The sequence below is a fragment of the Harpia harpyja genome, chromosome 3, assembly GCF_026419915.1.
Source record: "Harpia harpyja isolate bHarHar1 chromosome 3, bHarHar1 primary haplotype, whole genome shotgun sequence".
NCBI lineage: Eukaryota > Metazoa > Chordata > Aves > Accipitriformes > Accipitridae > Harpia > Harpia harpyja.
In genome coordinates this window covers 52,465,333-52,491,613 of record NC_068942.1, presented here as the reverse complement: position 1 = coordinate 52,491,613, position 26,281 = coordinate 52,465,333, and the positions used below count along the sequence as shown (strand labels likewise).

Here is a 26,281-nt window from a genome sequence, read left to right as displayed (position 1 = left end):
ATTAGGTTTTATGTCTGAAAGAAGAAACATTTAAAATACCATTTGGCATTTTAATTTTTGTTTTGAGCCTTGGTATAATTTAATTTTATTTGTCTTCTAAGTTCTTGATCTCTTTTGCTGTTGTAAGCTTCCCTCAAACAGAAGAGAATAAAGTGTAAATTGGGAAAAAGTTATCAAGGTTCCTTGCCTGTTGAAGTGATTTTACAATAAAGTTAAAACTACTTTTGATTGGCGCCATGAATATACTGAAATATGGTTCCACAGTATTTGGTGAGCTGACATGGCAGCTCATTACCTTCAGAAGGGAGAGCTACTTCTTCCCATTTATCACTATCATTTTTATTCCTCCCAACCATATTCTTGCTTCATGCCAGCATCAGGGTTTACTGGACACCTCTATTCACTAAAAGAGCAAGCTGCTCTTTAAACCACTGGTGAAGATGGCTAGTTTTCTGCTGTTACAGTGAATTACAGCAGATTGTAGACGTGTCTGACGAGCACTGGAGGTGAAACTGCATAACTGGAAATATGAGAGAAGCAGAGAAAGGTATACACTCTTCAGTGGAGAACTTCTCAGTGGATTGTCTTGGGTGCCTGTGGTATCACAGCCTGCATTTCAAAATTACTTTATATATTTTGAAACTCTGTAAGAAATAGATCATGTCTTGTAAAGTATTTTTAAAATATTTCCAAATGACAGTTCAAGTAGCCAAAACTGTCATGTGCTGAGAGAGTGTAACTAAAATAATCCTTGATAATATTTTAAAGTTGCTTTTCAGCTATGTTTTTAAAGGAATTATTGCTTGTCTAAACAGGAGACTTACTATGTGACGGAAGGGTTGCCAAACACATTTTTCAGGAACCAATTTTGAAAATGGTTTGAGTGTATGCCTGATTTATTATGTGGACATATTTTTCTGTTGGTAAGAAAACCAACCTCTAGACTTTACAACATTTTTTCTTCTGTTGAGCAAGAAGAGCATTCCCAAATTTTTGTATGCTGTGCAGATGTTATTTCAAGATCTTGGAATTGTTTATTGCTATTAATTATGTTGACTAAGAAAATTTTAAGAAAGTTTTTCATCTGTGGAATCCAGCAACTGGAACATGGAAGGTGGAATCTTGAAACAGTCAATTTCTGGGAGAATGAAATGCGATGTTTTTCAGGAATCAGCTAGAGTGACTTTAAATACTAAGTATTAGTCCAGTTTTACATAAGAAATGATTTGCTCTTATGGCGTAAGCTAAGAAAAACCTCATCAGTTTAGTGAAGTACATCTGGTGATTAGAAGCTGCATATGGTGAGGACTGGTAAAGCTATGAAACAGAGACACATGAAAAATATTGACGTGAATGCTATGCGTTTTCCCTAAAATCACAACACTGTTTCCAGACTGATTCCTTACGGAGTTAAGGCCAGTACACAGTCTCACTTAGCAAAGAAAGATCACAAACTAGGAGGAAAAAAAAAGTGTAAAAAGGGCCATGAAGGTGATCAGAGGGATGGAGCACCTCCCCCGTGAAGACAGGCTGAGAGAGTTGGGGTTGTTCAGCCTGGAGAAGAGAAGGCTCCAGGGAGACCTTATAGCAGCCTTCCAGTACCTAAAGGGGGCCTACAGGAAAGATGGGGAGGGACTCTTTATCAGGGACTGTAGTGATAGGACAAGAGGGGTAATGGTTTTAAACTAAAAGAGAGTAGGTTTAAGGAAGAAGTAAGGAAGATGTATGGAAGAAATTCTTCACTATGAGGGTGGTGAGGCACTGGAACAGGTTGCCCAGAGAAGCTGTGGATGCCCCATCCCTGGAAGTGTTCAAGGCCAGGTTGGATGGGGCTTTGAGCAACCTGGTCTAGTAGAAGGTGTCCTTGCCAGTGGCAGGGGGCTTGGAAGTAGATGATCTTTAAGGTCCCTTCAACCCGAACCATTCTATGATTCTGTTGAAATGATGGATTCAAAATCTTGTACTTCATTATTGCAGTAAAGTAATAGGGTTACTTTGCAAACATATCCTCAAGGAAATGTTGTATTTTAGAGCTAATAATTTGTTTCTGTACAGGTGTAATGGATATTGAAACTAGTGTTTCAGATCAAATCAGAAAAACGGAAGTAGGCGCAAATGTATGGTGGTGTATTTTGTAGTGTTCCAGCAAAGTTCTAGCAGTATCACAACAGATTGCGGGGTATGCAGCCAATAACAGGTAGTGGTGCCAAATAATTGACGTTTCTTTACTTCTCCCCAGATTTGCATATTACATCTGATTAAATTATTTTTAGTGTTACTCATATGTTAGCATTACAAAAATCGGCGGCATATTCATCTTCTGGTGATAATGAGTCACAGACATTGTTAGTCACTTAGCATGAAGAATGACTAACATTTTACCAGCAGCAAAAGCCAGTAGCTTGAACTACAGAAACTTAATGAGTGAATAGAAATGGTTCTGTTAAATAGTTGGAGTAAAATAGCTAAACTCATTGCAATTGTAAGTGTTAGTCTCAAATTGTAGTTAAACTGTGTGCTATTTAGTCAACTTTAACAGGAGTTTTAAGTATGCATTTTATATAAACATAACTGAAATGGTATTTTTAGTGTTTAAATTGTTACAGGTGATTTCAAAGACAATGTAGAGGCTGTTAGTTACAATCTCCCTTTATTAATATGGCCCTTTCCCACATAAGTGTGTTTCAGTTTATCTTTTTCCACCCTGTCTGATCGTTTCACTTTATTTTTGGTGAAATAAAATAAGAACCCCTCAGATCTGGGCTTTGTGTTGCAATTTTCTTTCCCTATTTGCAGAGTAGAAGTATTTAGCAAGGAACATGTTATTTAATTATTTTCCTTAATTATAAGGAAAACTGGTAGAACAAGACAGTTGTATAACAACTAAAGTAAAACCTGAGTAAAATCTTTTCTGCACTGAACAGATGAAATAGACCTTATTAATGCTCAGAAAGAGAAAGCATGTCTTCCCCTTTGGCTCTGTCCTAAGTCACCTCTATATTTAGCATTAACAGATTTGGTCAGCAAAGAATTACCAAGAGTTATCAGCTAATTTGACAAATAAAAGCAAAAATGATACAAAGGATCAGAATTTGGGGTTTTAATGCGTAAAATAGAAATCCTTTCAGTTTATTTTTTAGATCAAATACATTTGTTTTAATTTACATTAAACGTTCTTTCTTAAGTATGTATTCACTACGGAAAAGGTATATCTATACTTTGTATTTGCTAACATGTAATAACAAATGTAAGAAGAAATTCTAGTGAAGCAAAAACTGCATTGATGTGAGCTAGTGAGACTGTTGTAGAATAACATGGAACAGTTTAGCTTTACCTCCACCTGATTGCTTAAAACTACAGGCTCCTGTCTTTATCAGGATTGTATAACTCCAGTAAATCAAAATTAGAGAGAGAGGGAAACCCAATTTTTCTTGTAGAGATAGGGATAGGAATCCGAAGTGGTGGTTTTCAGGCCTATTTTTAAAGTTTGGGCTGGCTTTAGAAGCATCTTTGTAATTCAGACAGTGGTAAAGTGCCCTTTAACAGATCTAACAATCAGGCTAAAACTAGCAGGCTGAGAGGGCAGTTCTGTCTGTATCAAGGTGGTTTCATGTTGTGTGTCCTACGGATTTGCTTCTGTTATTTTAAGGAAAGAAAAAAAAAGGCCATTATTACAGTTTTGTGCTGGAGTGCAGCCGTGACTAAATTAGGATAAGTATTGCTGTCAGCAGTAGACTACAGTTTTCATTATTTTAAACCATGCAAAGCATATGTTCTTAGTGAATTACTGGTTTGGACTAATGCAGGCATCTCTCAGTAAAGGAAATTTTGTAAGCTTTACAATGGCAAGACTCACGTGATTCCTACTAACTTTGCCTTTTAGTGAAGGCAGAGGGTGTGGCAGGAGTGAAATGCCAGCACTGGAGTGGCTCATTCTGTGGACTCCAATATAGTGGGATCTTCAGCATCCTGTAGAGTGCTTTTCTGAGGTGGAAGTAGGGGTGTGTGCTGTATTTTTCAGGGAGCTATCTTGTTTCAGCATAATGTTTAGAACTATTTCTAATTTTTAAGGCTTTTGTTTGTTGGGCAGTTGGGTTTTTTACAATGTTGAGAGTTTTAACACACTAACATCTTTCTGGTTGCTCTTTGTAAAATGGGAATTGTGGCCTCATTGTCACGGGTATTATGGAGATTAATTAGCCTTGTCTAGTCATTTTGAGAATCTTAATTGTTGCAAAGGCCGGAAGGGAAGATTAGGTCATCTAAATTGACATCCTGTCTTCTGTCATAGGCCCTATATTTTACCTGGTTATTACTGAATTGAGCATCTTGTTTGATACAAGTGTAATGTGTAGCTAATGGTTCCAGTAGGGCATCCTACCTAAATTTACCCCTTGTTTTGCTATTTAATCTGCTGCTTAATTGTCTTTGTTGTTGAAATTTGCTTGTCCTTTTCCATGTGAATTGGCCAGGCATGGCAGGCGGCTAGTCCACCTTTTCCTATTGGATTAAAAGCCAATACCATTCTTACTATGAATGTACTTGCACACAAGGATCTCATCAGCTCTTGATCTTCCTCTCCCTCTCCGGTTCTTCAATTTCCAAGTTTTTCAGAAATATTTTCCAGTGTTGCCTTCATCCATGCTGTTTATAGTAGTACATTTAACTTATTGTTACCAGTTATACATCCCAAATTTAGTTAGATGTTTCCAAAACATCATACAGGAAGTGTGGTTCTAGTTATTTATCTTCAGAGTTGCTTTCCAGTGTATGATTGCTCGCTTCTTAGGTATGGCTTGATGTATTACCTAAGATCTGTAACTTGGCATTTGTGTGTGTTAAGACACATTCTGTTTAAATGAGCTTGTGCCTCGTGAGTAGTCCAGACAATTCTGTGTAACTCATCACGCTGTCACTATTTACTAGTCTGCCTTTTTTTTTCCATTTTTTTTTTTTTCATTTTTTTCCCAGTAGTATCATCAAGTACCCTTTGTTTCATTCAGGGTTTTGTGTGTGAGAGAAAATAGAAGTGATTCTTGCAAGTACTACGCAAAAGATGGGTGCAGAATTTTAAGGCAGTGAGTTGTTGACCTTTCAAAAGATTCCATCTCCTAATAGATTGGATAAGACCATTGAAATAGATGTCACAGGAATTTCAAATAGTGGGCTTCCTTTCTTGAATGGCTGTACTAGTCAAATTATTTTAAATATCAGCCTCTTATGAGCAGGCTATGCAAGAGGCATAGACAGTGTAGATGATCAGTAGACTGGTAATGGGGAAATTGAAGTTTTCTTGTTTAAGTCGGTTTTATTTTTGAGCACCTGGAAATCTAGCAGAAGCTTGTGGGGAGATGGGCATATTTAGGCACACTTAGGAAATCATACTTTTTATTTTAATTGCTTATTTCATTTTGGAATGTTAACAAGTGTAATGTGTACTCAAATCATTATCTGTTTGCACAATTGAGGTTGCTACTAGTGGAAATCACAGGCAGAAGTATCTGTAGTTTCAAGTTCTTTAATTTATTCAGCTATTGTGGACCAAGTTTCTGCAAAATATTAACAAAATGCTGGATAGGAGAACAAGCATATGTGGAATTACTACCTTGAGGCACGGCATATCTTTTATGAGATACTGAAAAATGCAAAAGGCAGCCCAACACATCCTTTGTAAATTCAAGAGCAAAGCTAATGATAATTTATTTAGAAAAATTTATTTAGAAATTACTTATCCTGCAGAAGCTGTTTCTTTCTGTGCATTTTTTCTTTTTGTTTCATTTTACACAACTGATATTTATTGAATGTGTAGTTGAATGCTTAGGTGATGTGTTCCCTCCTAATAGTGAACTGTCAGAAGAGGGTTCAGCTGTCTGTACTTTATTTAGCTAGAAGGAAGTTTGAAAGCTTTCTAAATGTCAAATTTGAATTCTAAATTAATTTCTTTTAATTTCTAATAATGCAGAGTTTCTGCTGGAACAGATACAACGTGGAGTTGTTAATTCTCTAGCTTTATTTTATTGGCTTGAGCTGTGATTGCAGTTAAGAGTAGAGATTCAGAGTTGTAGAAGCTTAATATTTTGTAATTGTGGCAAAAGATCTGAAATTAGCAGTTAATTTTTAGTTGCTTCTTCCTCGCACTTTTAAAATACAGTGTGGTATCGCAAAAGTTTTATGTATAAGTGGATGTTTTCTGGCCTTTGTTCTGTAACAGCATTGTAAGAAAACAGCGTATATACAGTATGTTTTGGAAATAGGTCCAGAAGAATACATGTAGGCAACACAGGTGTGCGGGCAGTTCTCTTGTGGATGATCTTGATTACTCTGCTGATGTTTTTGGTTCATGTGTGGAAAGAAAACGGTTTTTCAGCAGAAGAAACAATAAGGGAAAGTCTGAGATCTCCTCCCATAGAGAGAACTACAGAAAGGAAAAAAAAAATTAATAAAAAATAAGTTGGAATTGCTATTGCTTTAAGAACAAATCAGTTGTGCAGGATGTATGTTCTTTGAAACTTTAAAGTTGTGTGACACAAGTCTTTAAATGGTATATCTTTCCTCAAAACCAGTTACTAATGAGGTTTAGATTCAGCATTTTAATTTGTTTAAAATTATTGTATATTAAATAATTATTAAATAGTTTAGGCACATGTAATTCCTTATTTTCCCACTTCTAACTGGTCTCAGCAGATGGTATGCATTGAAGATCCAGCACAAATGCTGGCAGACAGCTGAGCTTGGTTTGCTTCCACAAATCACATGTCTTGGACCAGGTGCCTGAAGCCGAAGGCTTTGTCACATGGCCGGGGTTATGCATCAACTGAACCCAGCAGTTACTCTGGAATTGAGTAACACACCCTAATGGTGGCAGTACTTGTGTTAACCATTTGGGGGATGAAGTGGGGTTGTCTGTCTTTCTTCCTTCTTTTGGGTTTTGTTTAAACACAACCCTAGTCTTTAAACTACCATTATTGTTGCTGTTTTAGCTAGGGCTTTTAAGTGCATTTAAGATATGAAATGTAATTACAGAAATAAGTTTACAGTGTCTATTTTTAGTTCCTTGGTATCTTTTTACACTGGCAAGCTGTAAAATCAGCTGAGTCACTTCATTTAAGAGCTTAGCACTGGCAGGAGCTTACTGCTGTTGCTATTGAAGAATTTTGCATGCCTATGGATAATCTGGTTCCTAAAGAGGGAACGGAGTGGGGGGGGTGAAGGAGATTCAGAGGTGTGTCAGTTATGCTGATTATAATGCTGTAAATGCTGTAGTAATATAATTATATTGATAAATTTACCTAGCCTTTCTTGACTTCTTATCAGTACAATTGTGGTATTTGGAAAATGTTTTTAGATCAATTAAATTTTCTGCAGAGGAAGAATGTATATTAAAGAACTTGTGTATCATGGGCTTTACAATCTAATAAACTCATTTTAACACTGAAAGCATGAATATGTTTTTTAATAGAAATTATACAGAATCAGCACTTTTAAAATGTGGTTTAGTTCTTTTCTTGATGTCAGTACAGGGGACAGAGAATGCTCTACTACCCTAGTCTTAATGGATTAGAATATAAAGGGTAAATATTGATACTGAATAGTAGTTATTTCAGACTTTGTAAAAACTGTTATTTACCAACCTGTCTTCCAGCAAGATCTTTGAAATGTCGTGGGTGGAAGACTCAGAAGATAATAAGTAGCAGAAGCTCTTATCCTGGGAGTACAGGAATGAAGTTGGGTGGACATCCAGAACTGAGAGACTTAAAGTAATTAGCAAGAGCTGTAGTGCCGGTTGCAGAGTAACCTCGTTAACTCACTGAAGTCAGCCTTTCACTAAGAAGTAGCACAGAGTAACCTCATTAATTCACCAAGTTGGTCCCTAATGACTCTTCTAAAGTACTCTTTAAAAGTACTTTAGGAAGTGCCCAATATGATGTTAATATAGCTTCTTAGAAATGAAAATCTAAAAAGATTTTCCTTTAATTTTCATATTCATTAGGAGAAGTGCCTAAATAGAAATCTGAACTTTGGAGCTACCTATTAGCTCCTATTAGTCATTATTTTCTAGTTTGAAAGAACAAAAACTATTAAAAAAAGATATATTTTTTTTCTTCCCTGTATTAAAACAAACTCACCCCTATCTTTTTGTTTGTTCCACTGCAAATCGGTCATTGTGAATGGAATGATTCTCCTCACCCAACTTTGAGGATAAAGCAACATTTTTTTTTTCTGTCATAACTTTTTTCTTTCTGAGATTTATTACTGTTTTTAGTTAATACATGGTATAGATAAAGGCAACATGGTGAAACAGGTTTTGATATTGGGATGTTTTAAGTTTAGAAGTTATGCACTTTGCTTTTTTTGCCCTTGGTGGGAGTTGAGGCCTGCAGTGATGAAAGGTTTATTTGTGTTCTTTTCTTTTGGAAATCAAAAACATCATCTGTCAGTAGATGGAAATGTACTCAAAGCTGAACATCGGTTACTGTCCTGTCACATCAGTTCACTCAGTGTTGTAGTTCTGCCCTCAGCCTCCCTGCTGTCCTGGGAAGTTTTGGCAGCCTTGTTTTTCCCATGTAGACAGTTTTCTAAAGGCAAGTCCAACGTGCAGCCACTGTGGTACAGACACTCCTGAAATGCTTTGCTTCACTACCTGTCAAAGTACATTTTAGTTCTGAGCATAATCTTAGTTGGAATAGCATTAGGGTTTATATTACTGATGGAACCTAATCTTCTACAGCAAATATCTGAGACGGTTTTAGGTCCCTTTGATCTATTTTGGCCTGCCTAAGGAAGCCCATAGGGATTTACCTTGGAATTAAGGTGTAATAGTGACGCATATGTAACATGGCTTGTCTGACTCACTCTTTGGTTCCTACTGGTGCTGATTGTATTTGCTTATCTGATGCTTCATTAAAAAGAGAGGCTGGTCCTCAGAAAGTGCTCTTCTCAGGACCTGGTTGCTAGAATTGCTTCCAGGTGAGCAGTGGATTTCTCTTCCCTGTGCTGCCTTTGCTTACACTTTAGTGATAAGGTGCCTTTAGTCAGGATTGGATCGAGTGAAAACAAGGACTACTTTGAAAGTGTGTTTGCACAATTTTGAGCTGTAAAGACCATTCACTGAGTAAGGGTGAAACTTTCCCTTTTTCTTAGGGGTCAGGTGCCACCACACAGAAATCCACAACAGGGCTGTGAGACAGAAGGGAGGGGTGTACTTTGGACACCTGCTATATGGCTGTGACAGTGTTGCATCCCATCTCCCATCGTGTGCTGGTGTTCCCATCTACCCCTTCCAGCCATTTCTCTGGCACTACTCGCACATGCATGTTCTTGCCCCTGAGATGTGTAGAGCAGATGCTCAGTTTCAACCACGAGAGACCCATGTAATAGGTTAGTGCAGATTTGGGGATTAGAGGGTGATCTCTATAAAGCTGACCTGTGTACTTCTGTTAGTAACACAGTTATTGATAGAAGAGTTACCTACAGCATAATGACTGAAGTTCTTCAAAATGACAGCTGTACAATTTTATGCAGTAACTGTTCTAGCCACCTGTTTGAGAAGACTATGGCTGGAGCACTGGACATGTGTTGGTACGCCCTTCGCTGCTATTACAGGCTCAACCATTGATCTAGATAGACTGTGTGTGAATGACAGAACTGTTACTTTTTGTTTCCTTGCTAGCAGGAACTTTAGGGACTGCTAAGGCCTGAGTGGACTTCAACAGGCAAAAGGAATCTGAATTTATCTGTACAGCATGTGTGTGCTTATGAACATAATCTGTGCGCATCTTTTAAGAGTTCCTGTGTAACTAACTGTTCTTTGTCTACTGGAACATTAGTTTGTAGTTTTCACCATGAAATAAATACAGCAATGTTTTACTACAGAATATTGAAGTTTATTTGGTTTTTTTCTTTGTATTGAGAATGTTCGGCGTGTTAATCCCTCTGTTTAAAACTCTTAGCAGTCCATGTGGTTTATCTAGTTGTGTAGTAAATTTTCTCTCCCTTTTTTCAGCTGCTGCTCTTGTTTCTACCAGATCTTCCAATGCCTGGACCAAATATTTTTGCAAATAATGTATTTTTAATTATTACAGAACCAAGGTCAAAGTTCTTTTGCAACCTTCAGTAGGAGTAGATACGTACTTTGCATGTAGGTTGTACATCTTCCTCTTGTTCTGAATATTATTGCTCCAAATGAAGCAAAGTAGAGCATCATTCTTACCTGGTCATTTTGCATGCACGTTCAGATCGGCAATTTAGGTAGCAATTGTGGGCATAACAACATCAGTGCAATTCATTCCTTTGATAGCTTTTGGAGAAGTCAGAATAAAATACCATCTTCCCTATCTATTAAAATAGCAGAAAATGCTGGTGATGGGTTAACTGACAGTAAGGTGTGAGGAAGTGGAATAAGGAAATCCAATGTAATGATGCGATACACCAAACAGTAAATCGCAGTTGTCAAAACTGCTGAGATACCAAGATAAGGTGTAATAATGTGGGATGATTGGTTTGCATTCTTTTGTCTGTATCTGTCCTATTGTACAATTATACTTGTAGGTTTTCTAGGATGGAATCTGTTGTTTTGCTCTGCTAGTGCAGGGAGATCCTGATCTGTGACAAGAGCCCTCAGATGCTACAGTATGACAAATACTGATGATTTGTAGGTTGCAGGCAATAGATTAGGAGAAGGAGGTGCTTATTAGGAACTTTTCTGGATAGGAGAAGACAATGCAATGAGAACTTCAGAGCTAGGAATGAGTGAGGCTCAGTCTTGATCTAATGTGTCTAAAGATACCAAGAGTGCAATAAGTTAAGGTGGGAAGAAGGCAATATTTTAAACTTGCAGGGTATGCATGTGTGTGAAAGCATTCCTACCTGCTTGCTTATGTGATATTAATGAAGGCCAGTCAATTACATTTGTCCTGAAGAAGCTCCTGCTACTGGATTGTTTCACTTAGTTCAGCACAGAAATTTACTACCTTATTCATAACAATCTGCACAATTGGAATACTGTTCAAATTCTGGGAAATAATTTACATACACTAATATGTTTTTTTGTCTTGTCTCAAACTCTTGCCACCCACAGAGTGAAAGACTATCTGAAGAGGCTTGGGCATGGCTTCTTGAAGATGTATTTCAGAAAAGCATACAAATATAACTTGACAATTCTATTTTCATAGAATTATTAAAAGTCTATAGCTGACCAGAAAAGCTGTTCTATATGAGTATATATATAAGAACCTTGTATATTTGGCTGGCATAGTAAACATTTTTTTTTTTCTGCTGATATCATTACAAGTTCAAAATGTTAAAGAACTGTGCTGCTTAGAACAAAGTATAGCAATATATTGGCCCAAAATAATATTACAGAGCAGTGGACAAGTTAGTATAGAGGGAGGTCCTATCTAGGCAAATGGTGTATCCTGGACTGCATTGGCCAAATGTGTCTTTTGTGTCTGAGAATACAACTGATGACTTTATTTTCAAAGTCAGTGTCAGTGTTGCTATCATTCCTTGGGTCGTGAAAAAACAAGTCGGATCTCTTGCCAGCTGTGACCTGTTTGGAAAAAGTAGTAGCTGTATATAATAGACTGTTAAGGCAGTGTTTATAAAACAGTAATAAAAATACTTTTTGACAGTCTCATTGGCAGAGACTCAGAGCTGATAGAATCCAGGTCTGTCTGTTTTGCTTTCTTCAGAAATACTTCAGACTTCCACACGCATTTTATTGCCTGGTATGACTTTAAGGACAATAACTTAATTTGTATTACTGTACTGTGTAGAACTGGAACCAAATTGTTTGAGTTGAGACAGACATGAGAGGGAAGAAGATGACATGGCTGTACGTATTGTGTGCTAAAATAATAATAAGAATCTCTCATTTGCTGTTTTGGAGACTAAGACAAAAATTCCAGTTTTATTTTTTTGCCATGTTCCTGATAACAATGTCTGAGAAAAATGAAGTTTACACTTCTATTACTTCTACATTTGTATGAGCTGTAATAACGATCAAACTTTTTATCTTTATATGCATCATTATATGACTGATGCTTCTTCATAAACTGTCCTGGTTTTCACCTTTTTTACTATGTGTTTTTCTGTTACACATCGATTATGTGATTTGTTAGATTAGTTTATAGTTGGTCCAGAGCATTCAATTAGAAGGCTAGACTTTTTTCGTTGTTGGGTAACAGGCAGCTGTTTAAAAATATTTAATGAATTCTGCATTGAAATACAATGAATTAACTTTTTAAAAGAAAAAAATATTAAACATAATATGCATCACAAATGTTTAGTTTGCAGTAAATTAGTGTGTACTGGGGTGGGTAGTGCATAAAATTTCGTGCCACAAAGCTGGTGTGTTTTGTTCTGTTTTACTTTCAAGCCTGTGATTTTGTGTGTGTTGCTTCTTGATTTGCTCCAGGAAAAAGGAGGGGAAAAAGAACTTAACACTTAAATTAAAGCTTCAGTATTGCTTCTTTCTCCTTTTTTCTCTTCAGTCTTTATTATTGTCCTTAATAAATCTTCATAAAATGTTTCTGCTGTCTCTTGTACATGGTGTAGTCTAACTCTCAAGTTCCTGGTTACCAGCAATATCCAACAAAACTAAAAAAAAACCCCAAAACAAAAACCAAAAACCAACCACAAAACCCCACCCCCAAACCAAAAACAAAAACCCCAAACTGAACTGTTAAAAGAAACAAGAATCAAGTACATAGAGCTCAGAGGTTGAAGTAGCTTGAAAGAATTTTCTGTGAAAGCTCTTGTTAAAATTAAATCAGTTGCTGTTTTCAGAAAGGATAATTTATTTTTTCAGAACAAGTGAAGTTCTTATTGCCACTTTTATAGGAATTCAACATGCATTACTATAGTCTACAAAATTAGTTGAAGTCTGGGTAGCTTTTTATTTTGCAAACCAAGTAATTCCCACAGGTTAAGTGTGTGACAAATCTACAGTTTCTTCCTGAAATCTTATAATAGAACTTGATTTCCTTCTTGGACGACTGCAAATCATTCCTCTAAGTCAGAAGAAAAAGTGTCCTGAGAGCATGTGCAGGTTATTTGCCACCTAATTGAAAAAACATGGTCTCTGACTAATGTATCTAGAGGTTCTGGCAAAAAGTCTTTTTAAAAAAACCCAAGCCCTTAAGTTTTTGCCAGTGAGCTGTGGTCTTATTAGAAGAGTGCTGCTGATACAGTGCACTGGCATTTTGTGTGCTGGCAAATAATTAAATATAAATGATAGACTTAGTAACTTTGTATTTTTGCTGTATCTGCTGGGTAATTGGCTCTCGTGGACAGGCGTTTTAAGGACAGGAACGGATTTCTTCCAAATTTTTAATTTTCCATTTTCAAAAAATACAGCCAAGTTCCATTTGTGCTGTGTCTTTTTATAAACTGTTAAATCGTAGAAAAAAATGTAAATGTTAGGTTTGCTAAATATGGCTTTTAACTCCCTGCAAAAATCTAGAGGGTTTTTTCTGCTGCTGTCTTTGGAAACCTGAGAAAAATGGTTTACTATTACTTGCTACTATTACAATGGAGACAGTGGAGCTCCTTACCTTCCACTTGGTTATACGTGTGTGGTGTTGTTTTGGTTTGCTTTTTTTAAGATCTGTGTTTATTGGTAAATTTTTTTTCTTGCAATATAATGTTTGAAGAACACTGTTCATAGCATTGTTTTAGTGATCTGTCTGGTGTGGCACAAAATGCAGTGTAAAAGATCCAACACCAAAACACTTGGACAGGTAGCACTGTCTGCTTTAAATTTTATGTACTGAAATGCATCTTGTCATTGTATGGTAGTCATCTAATAGTGAGTACAAATTTTAGACTTTTTTTGCCAGTGGATAATGTCTTTAAAATGCAAGGTTACTGTGTAAACTCTTCTTAAGATGTGGAGTTAAATAGCAAATTTCTGAAGAACAACAGACAGTATAGGCTGGACAGGCTATTACAAGTATTAAATATATGATTTAGCTTTATCAAAGCTTCATTATTAATTTATGTCATTAAGGATCATTGGGTAATGTATTTATTTGTGAGGCAGTATTATTTAATTACTTCATAAAGCATGGCCAGATCTTCAGGGAAACTATTAGCATTCTACTGTCCCAGGATTTGCTGCCTTTGTATGAGTTGCTGTGCATGCCAGATGGGGTACTGAATGACCTCTGGGTTAGTCTTTAAAATGATTCATTGAGAGTACTTCACCTGTCTTCCAGACCAAAAAGCATGCTATTATTTTTGTTCCTTTTCTTTTGGATTTAGAAAAAGTTTTTTAGGCCTTCTTTTGCAGACCAAAACCCTAGTTTAAGAAAAAGTTGCAATATTTGCTTCCTGTAGATTTAGTCTGATCTCCTGTGTCTAGGGGTGAGGTGTCCAGTTATTTCAACTACTGTCACAGCATATATCCCCTTCACTTAATTCCCCACCACCACCTTGGAAGTCTACCATTGCACTGGGCAATCATTATGTTATTTATTGCTAAGTATGCATGCTATTGGAAGATAAATTGACTTAAAGTATAGCTTTATGTCTTATAACTTTTGATCCAAATCAGTCTTAACCACAGCTGCCATAATAGTGAAAAGCATTATTATGACCGTCCATTTTGGTTTGTATCCTATTATGTCAGAGGGATAGAGGAAGAACTGTTGCAGCTTGCTTATTTTGTTCTGAAGTTGTGGGGATGTTCTTAACTATCCTTGCATATGGAAATGAGGCTAACAATAAAGAGGAGAGCCAGAGGCTACCAAGGCATGGATATGAAGAGAAAATGCAATAGAAGCAAGCTAAATGAATTAAATATGTTCTCAGTGTGGTTAGGGAAAAAGAATGAGGCAGGGGGGTGGGGTGGGGGGCAAGGCTGAAATAGGATAAAAAGACAAGTGAGAATGTTTATGACATAGGGAAGAAGGACCGCTCAGAGGATTAAATTGTGTAGCAAACCCAAAATCTTTAGTCTTTGTATTGAACATAATATTTAATGGTTAATTTAGTCATGAATCTTGAAGCTCCGCTAAGAAAAATGCATTCTGTTTGGTGATGTGAGGTTAATTCCTAAAATAATTTCCCAAGAAGATACATTTTTCCCTGTATGATTGTAAAATTTCAAGAATATTTTTCTTCTGCTGGCTTCTTCTAATACAGCATCTTTTCAGATTACTGATTTGAATTTTGGGGTGTGTATGAGATGCTTGCATCCTAGCGTTCTAAATGATTGCTCTGAACCAACTCTAAACTAATTGAGCAAATCACGTCAGCATGAAAAACCGTAATCTGTGAAAGTGTATGAAATTACTAAATTGTGCAAGTTTCTCTACATTAAGTAATGTGTTGTTGTGTTGTTTTTTTTCCCTGCAGATGTCCTCCTCGAACTTTTTTACCAGCACTGTGCAAAATTTTTCTTGATGAAAGTGCTCCAGACAATGTATTAGAAGTAACAGCTCGTGCCATAACGTATTATCTGGATGTATCAGCCGAATGCACCCGTAGGATTGTGGGAGTGGATGGAGCTATCAAGGCACTTTGTAATCGTTTAGTAGTTGTTGAACTTAACAACAGAACGAGCAGGGATTTGGCTGAGCAGTGTGTGAAGGTACATGTACTGAAGAACCTTCTGTTTTTAAGAAGTAGCTGGAGAATTTGCTGTTTCTGAAGAGCTTGTTCATATTCTAATCCTATTTATTTTATTAAAATCTGAAGCAAAAACATAGAGTATGATAAAAGTATACATGCCAGTGATGCTGCTTATCTTTACTGTCAGTCTGGTGCTCTTCAAAGCTGAGATTCCTTAAAAAAAAAAAAAAAAGTACAGGAAAAGAAACAAAAAGTATTAGAAGAAAGTTTTCATGTTTATCTTGCATGACTAGAGTGTTAAAGGCTAATTTTACGCTAAAAAGGGAATGAAGAATTGTTCCAGATATAGATAAATTACCTGCTGTAAAAAAAATTGTCTGCTGTCTCTTCGGTAGCACTAGACACAGCTCCTCTGCACCCTTGTGAAGTTTTTGGAAAAATTTACAAGACCCTTAAAGTCTCTTGTTTAAAGCATAACTCATGGCCATGTGATAGTATATAGTTTGAGTCCTTCATTACCATGGCATCTGAGTTCATGCATGTATTTCTTATTTACTAGTTCTAGTCTACTTAAAAGTACATCACTGAAGTAAACAGTACTCTTGGAAGTTTCAGAGCTCTCAGTTGTGTGTTATCCAAAGACTTAATTCTCCCAGGAAGAGATACTATTATTTAGCTGTCCCTCATGGACACCTGTTATGACCGTGCCATTGGGGGATGTTCTTGTGTTCGCTTCTGTATTTTTGAAGAAAACTGTAACTACTAGAGTACTGGAGGCTTTGGCACCTTCTGGGTGTTGAGGAAGAGAAGGGTTTTTTTTTTGTTCTGTTGTTTTGTTTTCTTAACGAGTTCTGTAGATGGATATAAACAAATAACTGACTTTCTATGTGTACTTAATTCTAATTAAATTTCACTTTGTCATAGGTCTTAGAACTAATCTGTACACGTGAGTCAGGAGCTGTGTTTGAAGCTGGAGGGTTGAATTGTGTTCTGACGTTCATTCGTGACAGTGGACACCTTGTTCATAAAGATACTTTGCATTCAGCTATGGCTGTAGTATCCAGACTCTGTGGCAAAATGGAGCCTCAGGATTCTTCATTAGAGATCTGTGTAGAATCACTGTCTAGTTTATTAAAACATGAAGACCATCAGGTAACGTAATAGTTGGCTCAATATGCTGTGAATTTAACTTCTATTATGTTTAATAAATGAATGGCTAGGTATTTTTAGAGAATCGTGGAATTGTTTAGGTTGGAAAAGACCTTTAAGACCATAGAGTCCAACCGTTAACCTAGCACTGCCAAGTCCACCACTAAACCACCATGTCCCTAAGTGCCACATCTACATGTCTTTTAAATACCTCCAGAGATGGTGACTCAACACTTCTCTGGGCAGCCTGTTCCAATGCTTGACAGCCTTTTCTGCAAAGAAATTTTTCCTAATATCCAATCTAAACCTTCCCTGGTGCAACTTGAGGCCATTTCCTCTTCTCCTATCGCTTGTTACTTGGGAAAAGAGACTGACATCCACCTCACCACCAGCCTCCACAACTATATGTTTACATAGGTTTTTTTATTTGGATATTATGATAGTTTCCTTTACAGTTGTGATGACAAGAGGATGAAAATACTGCTTAGTGTTTGAATCCAGGCACTATTGTGTGAATGGGATCTTATTTAACCTCTGAAAAGTTTATTGAAAAATATCCTGTAACTTTTTTTCAGTGCATTTTGAAATACTTTCTGAAGTAATTATTGTTCTATGTCTGCACCTCAATGACTATTAAATTGAGCATAAATAAGAGACAAAAATCAGTTTGGTTTGTTTTTATTTTGCCAAACTAAGAGAGGCAATAAAAACATCCACAATCAATGCTAAAATATTACATTGGAAGCCAGCTTAAATGGTAGTACTATAGATGCAGCATCACTTCTTTATTGCAGTTTTATTAACTTGAGATGAAGTAGTCCTTGTAAAACCTGGAAGATGAATCCTAGAGGAATTATCTTCCTACTAGTAGAATCCTTTTGTGTATGTCGTACTAATTCTTTGCAATAGCCATTTAGCCAAATTCTTGCTGTGCCCTGGCCAGGCTTCTTGTCCATACCATTCTCAGTCCCTATTTTGCCCCCACCTCTGTCCTCATTTCTTTCTCTACACTCATCCACCCCCCCAGTCTGGTTTATTAAACACATCATACTTGGGAGACTAGATCTGTTTGCCTGTGAGCTAAATTTTTTATATATATTTTTAGATTTTTTTTTTTTTTTGAAAGACCCAGTTGTCATGGGAGTGTCACACTAGCCATTTCAGAATAAGCTGCCATGTTTTTCATGTTTTTTAGACATTATGTAACTTTATTAATACACTGATCATCTCAGGCAAGCTAATTCTGAAATTTAGACCATGACACTGAAGTATTTTAACTGTTTCCCAATTTATAATTTGTTTGAAAAAAGCAATTGCTGGGACTGTTGGAGATCTAAATGAGAGTTCAAATTAATTTAATCTTTTAGCAGTTAAGGTTTAAGGTAAGTGTGCTCAAGATTTCAGTAACCGGGGTGATAATAAGTAAATCTGTACCGGTATCCTTGAGAAATGTGTTTTGTGTGAAACAAGCCTCAGGATTTGCAATGGATGTTGGTGTGTATTCTGGATTTGCCCAGTAACTTCCTTTGTAAAGTTTTGTTGCTCCCTCTGCTCCTTTTACACTGTTGGATTTGGTCACTTTTTGTGGGCGGCCAGTTAGTAACATCACTTGAGGGAAGAGTTCAGACCAGATGAATGTGGCCCCAAGAACAGCTTATCTATAAGTTTGGTTTTTTAACCTTTCTACTAAACTTGCAGTTTCCACAGTGCTCTTTTGCTTTGTAAACTGATGGCGTGCATGAGGTATGTTAAATAAGCTGAACTTTTCTTGTGCATTTCTGACAGAGCTATTCTGGTAAAAATCCATAAAGTATATACAGATTACATAAAGACTGGCAGAATTGTTTATCCATCATGCTGTCAGAGAACTGGAGCAAAATGCCAGAGGACATGAGTAGTGACCATTACAAGTTAAAGAAAAAATCCCTTGCAAAAGAGTACTGATAAACAAGAATGCTTGGCATGCAGAGACCATGCCAGAAGTTTAGCATGCTTTCCATTTATTCAGGAGAAACTTTGTTTTTCAAATCCTTGCAAACTTAATGGAGATTTAAGATTTTAACTTCATGAAGTCTGGATAATACTCTAATCTTATTCTGTGTTGATGAGTAACTGTCTTTAAGCCCTTGGTATGTGATAGCTGACAAGCATTTTGAAAATGGGCTGCACTAGAAGTTGATGACATTTTAGGGAGTGAGAACTGTAGTAATTTAGAGTTTGGTAAAGAATAGTTATTGTTTTTTTGTTTTGTGGGTGTGTTTTTTTAATATTTCTTGACACTAGTCTGGTTTGCTACTGCACATCTACGAAGGCAAATGTGCCTGAAGTAGCTCATCTTGATATGCCTATGCAAACCTCCTGATCTGAAAGATGGAGACACTTTTAGTGTATAGACGAGAGAGATGTTAAAGGCAAAACCTCCCTTTCTTTTCAACGCTGACGTGAAAAGGAGTTGGATCCTTTCCTGGGCAGTTAGCCAGCAGTATTTTTTACCAGATTGTTAAGAGGATCATCAGTAAGCCTTGTTTCCACAGTGTCACTAGTTGTGGGTTTTTTTGTCTTTAGTGAGAAACCTAACTTTGGGAGTTTGTATTTTATTGTCACAAAAATACTTGCATATTCCTGGGTCAGGTTCTCAGTGGACAACCTGGGTTATGTAAGAGTAAAATCTGCATTTCCCAGTTTGTACTATTTTTAGGCTTGGTCCAATTGAAAAATTTCTTTTACTTAAGAGAAGTATGTAGACATTTAAATACAACTTTAACTATCAAACTTCACTGTCAGTTTAATACTTCGGGAGTTCTGAGTTGGTACCTCAGCTAACAGCTTGTTTGATAGCATTTCTTTTAATAGAAAGCACTACAATCATAAAACATTGTAATAGCAGCATAATATTAATTATAAATGTCAAATTATAACATTAGAATTTTTTGTATTCTTAGAAGATAAAACTGCAAAGAAATTTTTGTCTTCACTGTTCTTTTAGAAACAAATTTGAAATTCATTAAATGTGTGAAAGTTAGGAAGTAAAACCTCATAGTGCATTTTCTTGGTATTTTGGTTTTTTGTGGGTTTTTTTTAAGTTTTATTATTAGAAGCTGCTTTAACAGTTTCTAACATCAGAACAACCAGAAGGTTAGGCAGTCCATATTTCAATACCAAGCTGTGGGTTGTTTTTGGTTTGTGGTTTTTTTGGGTTTTTTTTGTTTTTTTAAACAATCCTTCAGTGAGCAGTTCAGAGCACTGTTGGGTTCTGACTCAGAGTTTCTGGCTTAAAAAGCCTGTCTCCTCCATTCATTGACTTTGAAGGGACCCTGGGGAAATTGGCTTCTTTTATGTGCCCTGTATTCTTGTGAATATCATGTTAGCATCTTCTCATGTTAAGTAACAGATTTTTCATCATTTCTCTTGCATTTCTTTCTTAGGTTTCGGATGGAGCTCTGAGATGCTTTGCTTCATTAGCTGACAGATTCACGCGGCGTGGAGTTGACCCAGCCCCATTAGCTAAGCATGGATTAACGGAGGAGTTGTTATCTCGCATGGCAGCTGCTGGTGGGACAGCATCAGGACCATCTTCAGCTTGCAAACCCGGACGGAGTAGCACTGGAGCACCATCTACAGCTGCAGACTCTAAATTAAGTAATCAGGTGTCAACTATAGTAAGCCTGTTGTCAACCCTGTGTAGAGGCTCTCCAGTAGTAACACATGTAAGAAATCCTTTTATGCTGCACCTTTTGTTCTCATAGGGTTTTTCCCTTTGTGTACTTTAATATATGCAAGATTTGTGTTTCTATTTTATATATAGATGTACAGGTTTATAGATTTTATTTTTATATATATATACATACACATAGGTTTTTTATGAAGAGGGGAAAAAAGGAAACATTTCATATGGAAATGAAACCCAATTCTGATAGTATTTTCTAAAGCCCTGTATATTTTTTATTGTTCAGACTTTTAATTATTTCCAGGATCTCCTAAGATCTGAACTTCCAGATTCTATAGAAAGTGCGTTGCAGGGTGATGAGAGATGTGTACTGGATACCATGCGGTTAGTAGATCTTCTTTTGGTGCTACTGTTCGAAGGGAGAAAAGCCCTGCCAAAATCCAGTGCTGGATCTACAGGCAGAATCCCAGGATTGCGAAGACTGGATAGTTCTGGGGAACGTTCTCACCGGCAGCTGATAGATTGCATCCGCAGTAAGGATACTGATGCACTAATAGATGCTATTGACACAGGAGGTAAGCAAAAATACTCTGAAAAAGAAAATGAGATAAATAAAGTATCTTTTTATAATCTATGGTGTCTTAACAAAGGCTTAGGTAGTACCTTGAAAATCTTTATATACATGTTCACTTATTTTGTTAAATACACGACAAGTCTTGTTAGTAATAATTCCTATGCGGCTACTTTTTTTTTAATTGCAATTAAGGGCATAAACGCTTCCCTAGAATTATTGAGGATGCTTAATTTTTTTTTAAGACCTGCCGTTCATTTAAAGAGTAGTGATGAAGTTTAATTCATAATTCTGGGAGCTTTAACTATTTTATTTAATTGTATCTTTCAGCTTTTGAAGTAAATTTTATGGATGATGTAGGACAAACTCTTTTAAACTGGGCCTCAGCTTTTGGAACTCAGGAAATGGTAAATGAGTTTTATAGAATCGTAAAAACTTAGGTTATTTATGTAAAGAAAGATGAAAAAAACTAGTTTCCTTTTTCTTGTTTAACAGGTAGAATTTCTCTGTGAAAGGGGTGCTGATGTTAACAGAGGTCAGAGGTCATCCTCATTACATTATGCAGCATGTTTTGGAAGACCTCAGGTAGCAAAGGTATGATTTAAACTGACAGAAAGTGTTACATACTGACTTTTTGCCTTGTTCTGTAGAAAACGTCTTTGATGCAATAAGTTTAACATGTGCACTGTGAAGCATTTACATGTTCTTTACAGTGTTTTCTCAAAATACAAATTTTTCATTATGATAGGGCAGTAATATGAATAAAAGTAGTTTTATATTAGCTCTACAGATAGAAAAAGCACGTAATGTTCTAACTTTGCTTACAAGCATGAGAAAAGTTTAGGGAAGATGTATGAAAAACATGTTCACTCATTTGGAAGAAGGAAACAATGTTTTTTTCATATTTAAAATCATTTGTTCTCAGACTCTCTTACGACATGGTGCAAACCCTGATTTGAGAGATGAAGATGGGAAAACTCCTTTAGACAAAGCTCGTGAAAGGGGGCACAGTGAAGTAGTAGCTATTCTTCAGTCTCCAGGTGAGTACAGTTTTTAATTCCATACCCTTGCTAGTAGAAATGCTTACATATGTTTAGTAATTCAATTATTAGAATTTTACTCTATTAAGATTCATTTCTAAAAAAATAATATTTTGTGGCCAACCTTCCTTAACCTGCAAAGTACATATGAAAACCTTAGTATTTTAGACGTTCTTAAGGGATGGGGATTACTGAAGAAACTGCTGACTGGGCATGAGCAGTGCCAGTGGTCCTGCTCTTCAGCTGCAGAATGGGGCTAGACTGGGATTTTGCTATGGGTTCAGAGGATGTCAGCCTTGGTAGCTTCTCTGGTATCCTTTCTTTCTACATGGGAGCTGCCCTTTATCTGTTCATGAGACTTTTGTAGTGCTAGAGCCACAGGTGGTTATGTGTTCATATTTAGTTCACTTTAAGGACTTTGAGCTTCTCCTGTGAGCGGTCTTTGGTGGTACGTGTTATCAAACAGTTTATTTCAAGAAGTCTTGCATATGTAAATTTTATATTTTTAGGAATGCATATTCCTGTTCAGGTATTTAGATGTTATTAAAGAAAACTCTTTATTTATTTGAAGGGGTTTTTTGGTTAGTTGGTAGGTTTTTGCCATTGAACATGTTGGGGAAAAAAATATTTTCCAGGGGACTGGATGTGTCCTGTTAACAAAGGAGATGAGAAGAAAAAGAAAGATGCAAACAAGGATGAGGAAGAATGCAATGAACCCAAAGGAGATCCAGAAATGGCACCCATATACTTGAAAAGATTATTGCCTGTGTTTGCACAAACATTTCAACAAACCATGTTGCCTTCAATAAGGTAATATTGTCATGGTAGACAATTTCCCTCCATATTTTGAATTTCTTAACACACTCTGTTAAAAAAGCCGAGGTGGATTTTTTTTCATTAAAAATTATAACATCTAAAAGTTTAAGGCAAGTGACACTTAAACATATTTCTGTTTGAATAGAAGTGGTGGTTTGATTTTTACTTAATATTATTTTTCCTTTTGGGGGAAGTGGTGTCTTGGAAAACATGGTTAGTTAATCAGAAGTGGGAGAGAGAAGCATACTCTTGACTTTAGTAGCATGAAAGAATACTATGTTCATGCAGTACCGTGTATAGACTGTGTATACTGTGTATTTGGTTCCAGCTGTTTGTAGCCACTATAATGAAAGTACTAATTCAGGAGGAAAACAATGAAGTGGTATCAAGATACATTCATTGGAAAATTGGAAAGACTGGAAAAAGCTATTTTAGAAGGTTTTAGAAGACTTCTAAGTGTTAATCAACTGGAGAAGATGCCTCTTACTGAGAGAATTTAAAAAATGTAATCTAATTTAATACTTAAAAAGGAATGCTGTGGGTGGCATAATGGTTGTGATAAATTGTGTCTGACTATAACCTCTCAGCCTTTTACACTACAGATAAAACATTTGCTTAACCTTTTATTTATGTTCCCAGTATTTATAGGCACTGTGAGGGGCGAAAATACACCACTCTAGTGGAGAGAGACTCTACATGAGCTGATGATAGGAAGCTTAAACTAGGTCATTTTAAATGAAGGAAATAAGAAATTACGTTAACAATCTGTGCATGGTTAACTGCTGTTGCAGATTGTGGAAAGAAGTGGTTGGCTCTCTGTATTTTAAAGTTTTATTTGAGAATCAGGTAATTCATATTTTTTAAAGTCAGTCAAATAAAAAATTCACTTCAACTGTACAGAAGTGATTGGCTTTGAAATTAATTGTAGTTCTTAATATGGAAAGCTGCATGATCTAATAGTAATTTTAGACTTTAAAATATAGAGATCTCACTAAAACCTGGGAAGTATGTGACAGAAATGGAAGGCTGGATACCTGGGAGGAAGATGCAGTGTGCAGAAGTGAATTGCCATCACTAAGAGTGGATAAAGACAGAATGTATAATAGGTTTACCCAGAGAAGGGTTGAGGAGAAAAAAATACATTAGACTCATAGTGCTGTAGAATCAAAAAAGATCAGTAGGTGAACTATTCTTAGGGATAATCTAGGACTTATTAACAATAACCAGTTTGGGTTCCAATAATGAGAACTGAAACTCATGTAAAAAATTTTTTTGTTTTCAAAGCATGCATAAATGTAGTGCAAAAGCAGTGTTATCTTGAACTTTTTTGTTGCTTTGATTACTGCTTGGTTTATCTTTGTAAGAATCTTTTTTTTTTTTTTCCTCCCCCCCCCCCCCCCCCCCCCCCCCATGGTCTCTCTTAAAGGAAAGCAAGTCTTGCCCTCATTAGAAAAATGATACATTTTTGTTCTGAGGCACTGCTGAAAGAGGTTTGTGACTCTGATGCTGGCCACAATCTGCCCACGATACTGGTTGAGATAACAGCTACAGTCCTTGATCAAGAGGTAGGAAGAAAGAAAATCTTGTCCTTTTATGAAACCAGTGCGAAAAAGGGAGTTACGCTCATTGATTCCACATACTTTTTAATAACTAACCCTAAAGTGTTTATAGCATCCGTGACCACGTGTGATGTTTAGCATGTAAAGATATTTTTAAGTAAAGAGATCTTCCTTATTATTTCCTTTCCATCCCAATGTATTACAGGATGATGATGATGGCCATTTGCTAGCCTTGCAAATCATAAGGGATTTGGTGGATAAAGGTGGTGATCTTTTTCTAGACCAACTGGCTAGACTTGGTGTAATTAGTAAAGTGTCGACTTTGGCGGGGCCATCATCTGATGATGAAAATGAAGAGGAGTCTAAACCTGAGAAGGTAAGTAGAGAATTGATAGGTTTATTTGTTCCTGTAAAACCAACACTTCTAGTACAATTTTCACTGTTACAAAAATGTCCAGGGCAAGGTAGTTAGGTAGGTTATTGAATTAATGCTTATTTTATGCCCCTTGTTTTAGGTGTTTCTGTGTTGTTTTCTGTAACTTCATTTTCTGTTAGCACATTATTATCTGCTGAGTTTTCCTATTCATACTTACTTGTGGTCAAGTTGATTGACACTTGTTTTTGTCCAGTGTTTTGAAAATGACTGCTAAACAAAATTAATCCTTTCTGAACAAAGTGCATCTCTTTCGATGTACATGCAGCAAATAATTGCAGATGTTTTAAACATTGTTATAGAATATTAAAAATAGAAAAAATTTTCTACATAATGAAAACATAAGTGCATATTGAAGTTATCTATCAATTTTCAACAGTCATATTACTGACTACTCAGATGAACTGAATGGATAACAGACCACTTCTGTATAGTTTAGTTAAGCCTTAAGTATAGTTAAGCTTTTTTACTGTGAGTTTTGGGTTGTTTGGGAGTTTGAGGTGTTTTTTTAGTGTTTAGATATTAAAAAGCCATCTGGACATGTTCCCGGGCAGCTGGCTCTAGGCAGCCCTGCCTGAGCAGGGGTTTGGGGCTAGATGGCTGTTGTGGTTTAAGCCCAGCCAGGAGCTAAGCACCACACAGCTGCTTACTCACTTCACCCCCACCCAGTGGGATGGGGGAAAGAAGCAGGGGGGGGGGGGGGGGGGGGAGAAGGTGAAACTCCAGGGTTGAGATAAGAACAGTTTAATAGAACAGAAAGGAAGAAAATGATAATAATAACAATAATAAAATGACAATAATAATAATACAAGAAATTAAATATACATAACAAGTCATGCACAATGCAATTGCTCACCACACACTGACCGATGCCCAGTTAGTTCCCAAGCAGCGATCTGCCCCCCATGCCAACTCCCCCCAGTTTATGTACTAGACATGATGCACATGGTGTGAAATACCCCTTTGGCCAGTTTGGGTCAGCTGTCGTGGCTGTATTCCCTCCTAACTTGTGCCCTTCCAGCCTTCTTGCTGGCTGGGCATGAGAAGCTGAAAAATCCTTGACTTAGACTAAATTACTAATTGTTACTTAGCAACAGCTGAAAACATCAGTGTGTTATCAACATTCTTCTCATACTGAATCCAAAACATAACACCGTACCAGCTACTAGACTGAAAATTAATTCCATCCCAGCCAAAACCGGGACAATGGCCTCCAGAGGTCCCTTCTCAAACTCAAACCATTTTGTGATTCCTTTCTCACAATACAAGTTTTGAACAGAGCTGGATGTCCCAGTCAGTAGGCTGTTGTTATTGTTGAGTAGATAAATCTATATCTGAAAGGAAACTTCTTAGAAGTATCTTACTCTATTAAAGAATACTTTTAAACATACTTTTTACAGACAGTAGTATAGTTCCTATACTTCTGGTTTGAGTAATTCTTTTTCTCCTTAAGCCTTTTTTAAATGTCTGTGT

At 36.5% G+C, this 26,281-nt stretch overlaps 1 protein-coding gene across 11 annotated transcripts in view; it reads left to right on the top strand.

Annotated features, from left to right (window-relative positions):
* HECTD1 (HECT domain E3 ubiquitin protein ligase 1) overlaps positions 1-26,281 on the top strand; it is a 65,667-nt gene that overhangs the window by 4,256 nt on the left and 35,130 nt on the right. For 8 of the 11 annotated variants that reach the window (XM_052782549.1, XM_052782545.1, XM_052782544.1 and 5 more), the window contains exons 3-12: positions 15,358-15,592; positions 16,498-16,725; positions 20,148-20,429; positions 20,676-20,964; positions 21,291-21,367; positions 21,456-21,554; positions 21,886-22,000; positions 22,636-22,810; positions 24,243-24,381; positions 24,581-24,751. In XM_052782549.1, the coding sequence (XP_052638509.1) occupies positions 15,358-15,592; positions 16,498-16,725; positions 20,148-20,429; positions 20,676-20,964; positions 21,291-21,367; positions 21,456-21,554; positions 21,886-22,000; positions 22,636-22,810; positions 24,243-24,381; positions 24,581-24,751 (1,810 nt within the window). The remainder of the gene's footprint in view (positions 1-15,357; positions 15,593-16,497; positions 16,726-20,147; positions 20,430-20,675; positions 20,965-21,290; positions 21,368-21,455; positions 21,555-21,885; positions 22,001-22,635; positions 22,811-24,242; positions 24,382-24,580; positions 24,752-26,281) is intronic. The other 3 variants (XM_052782550.1, XM_052782546.1, XM_052782543.1) reach the window with 1 other exon arrangement.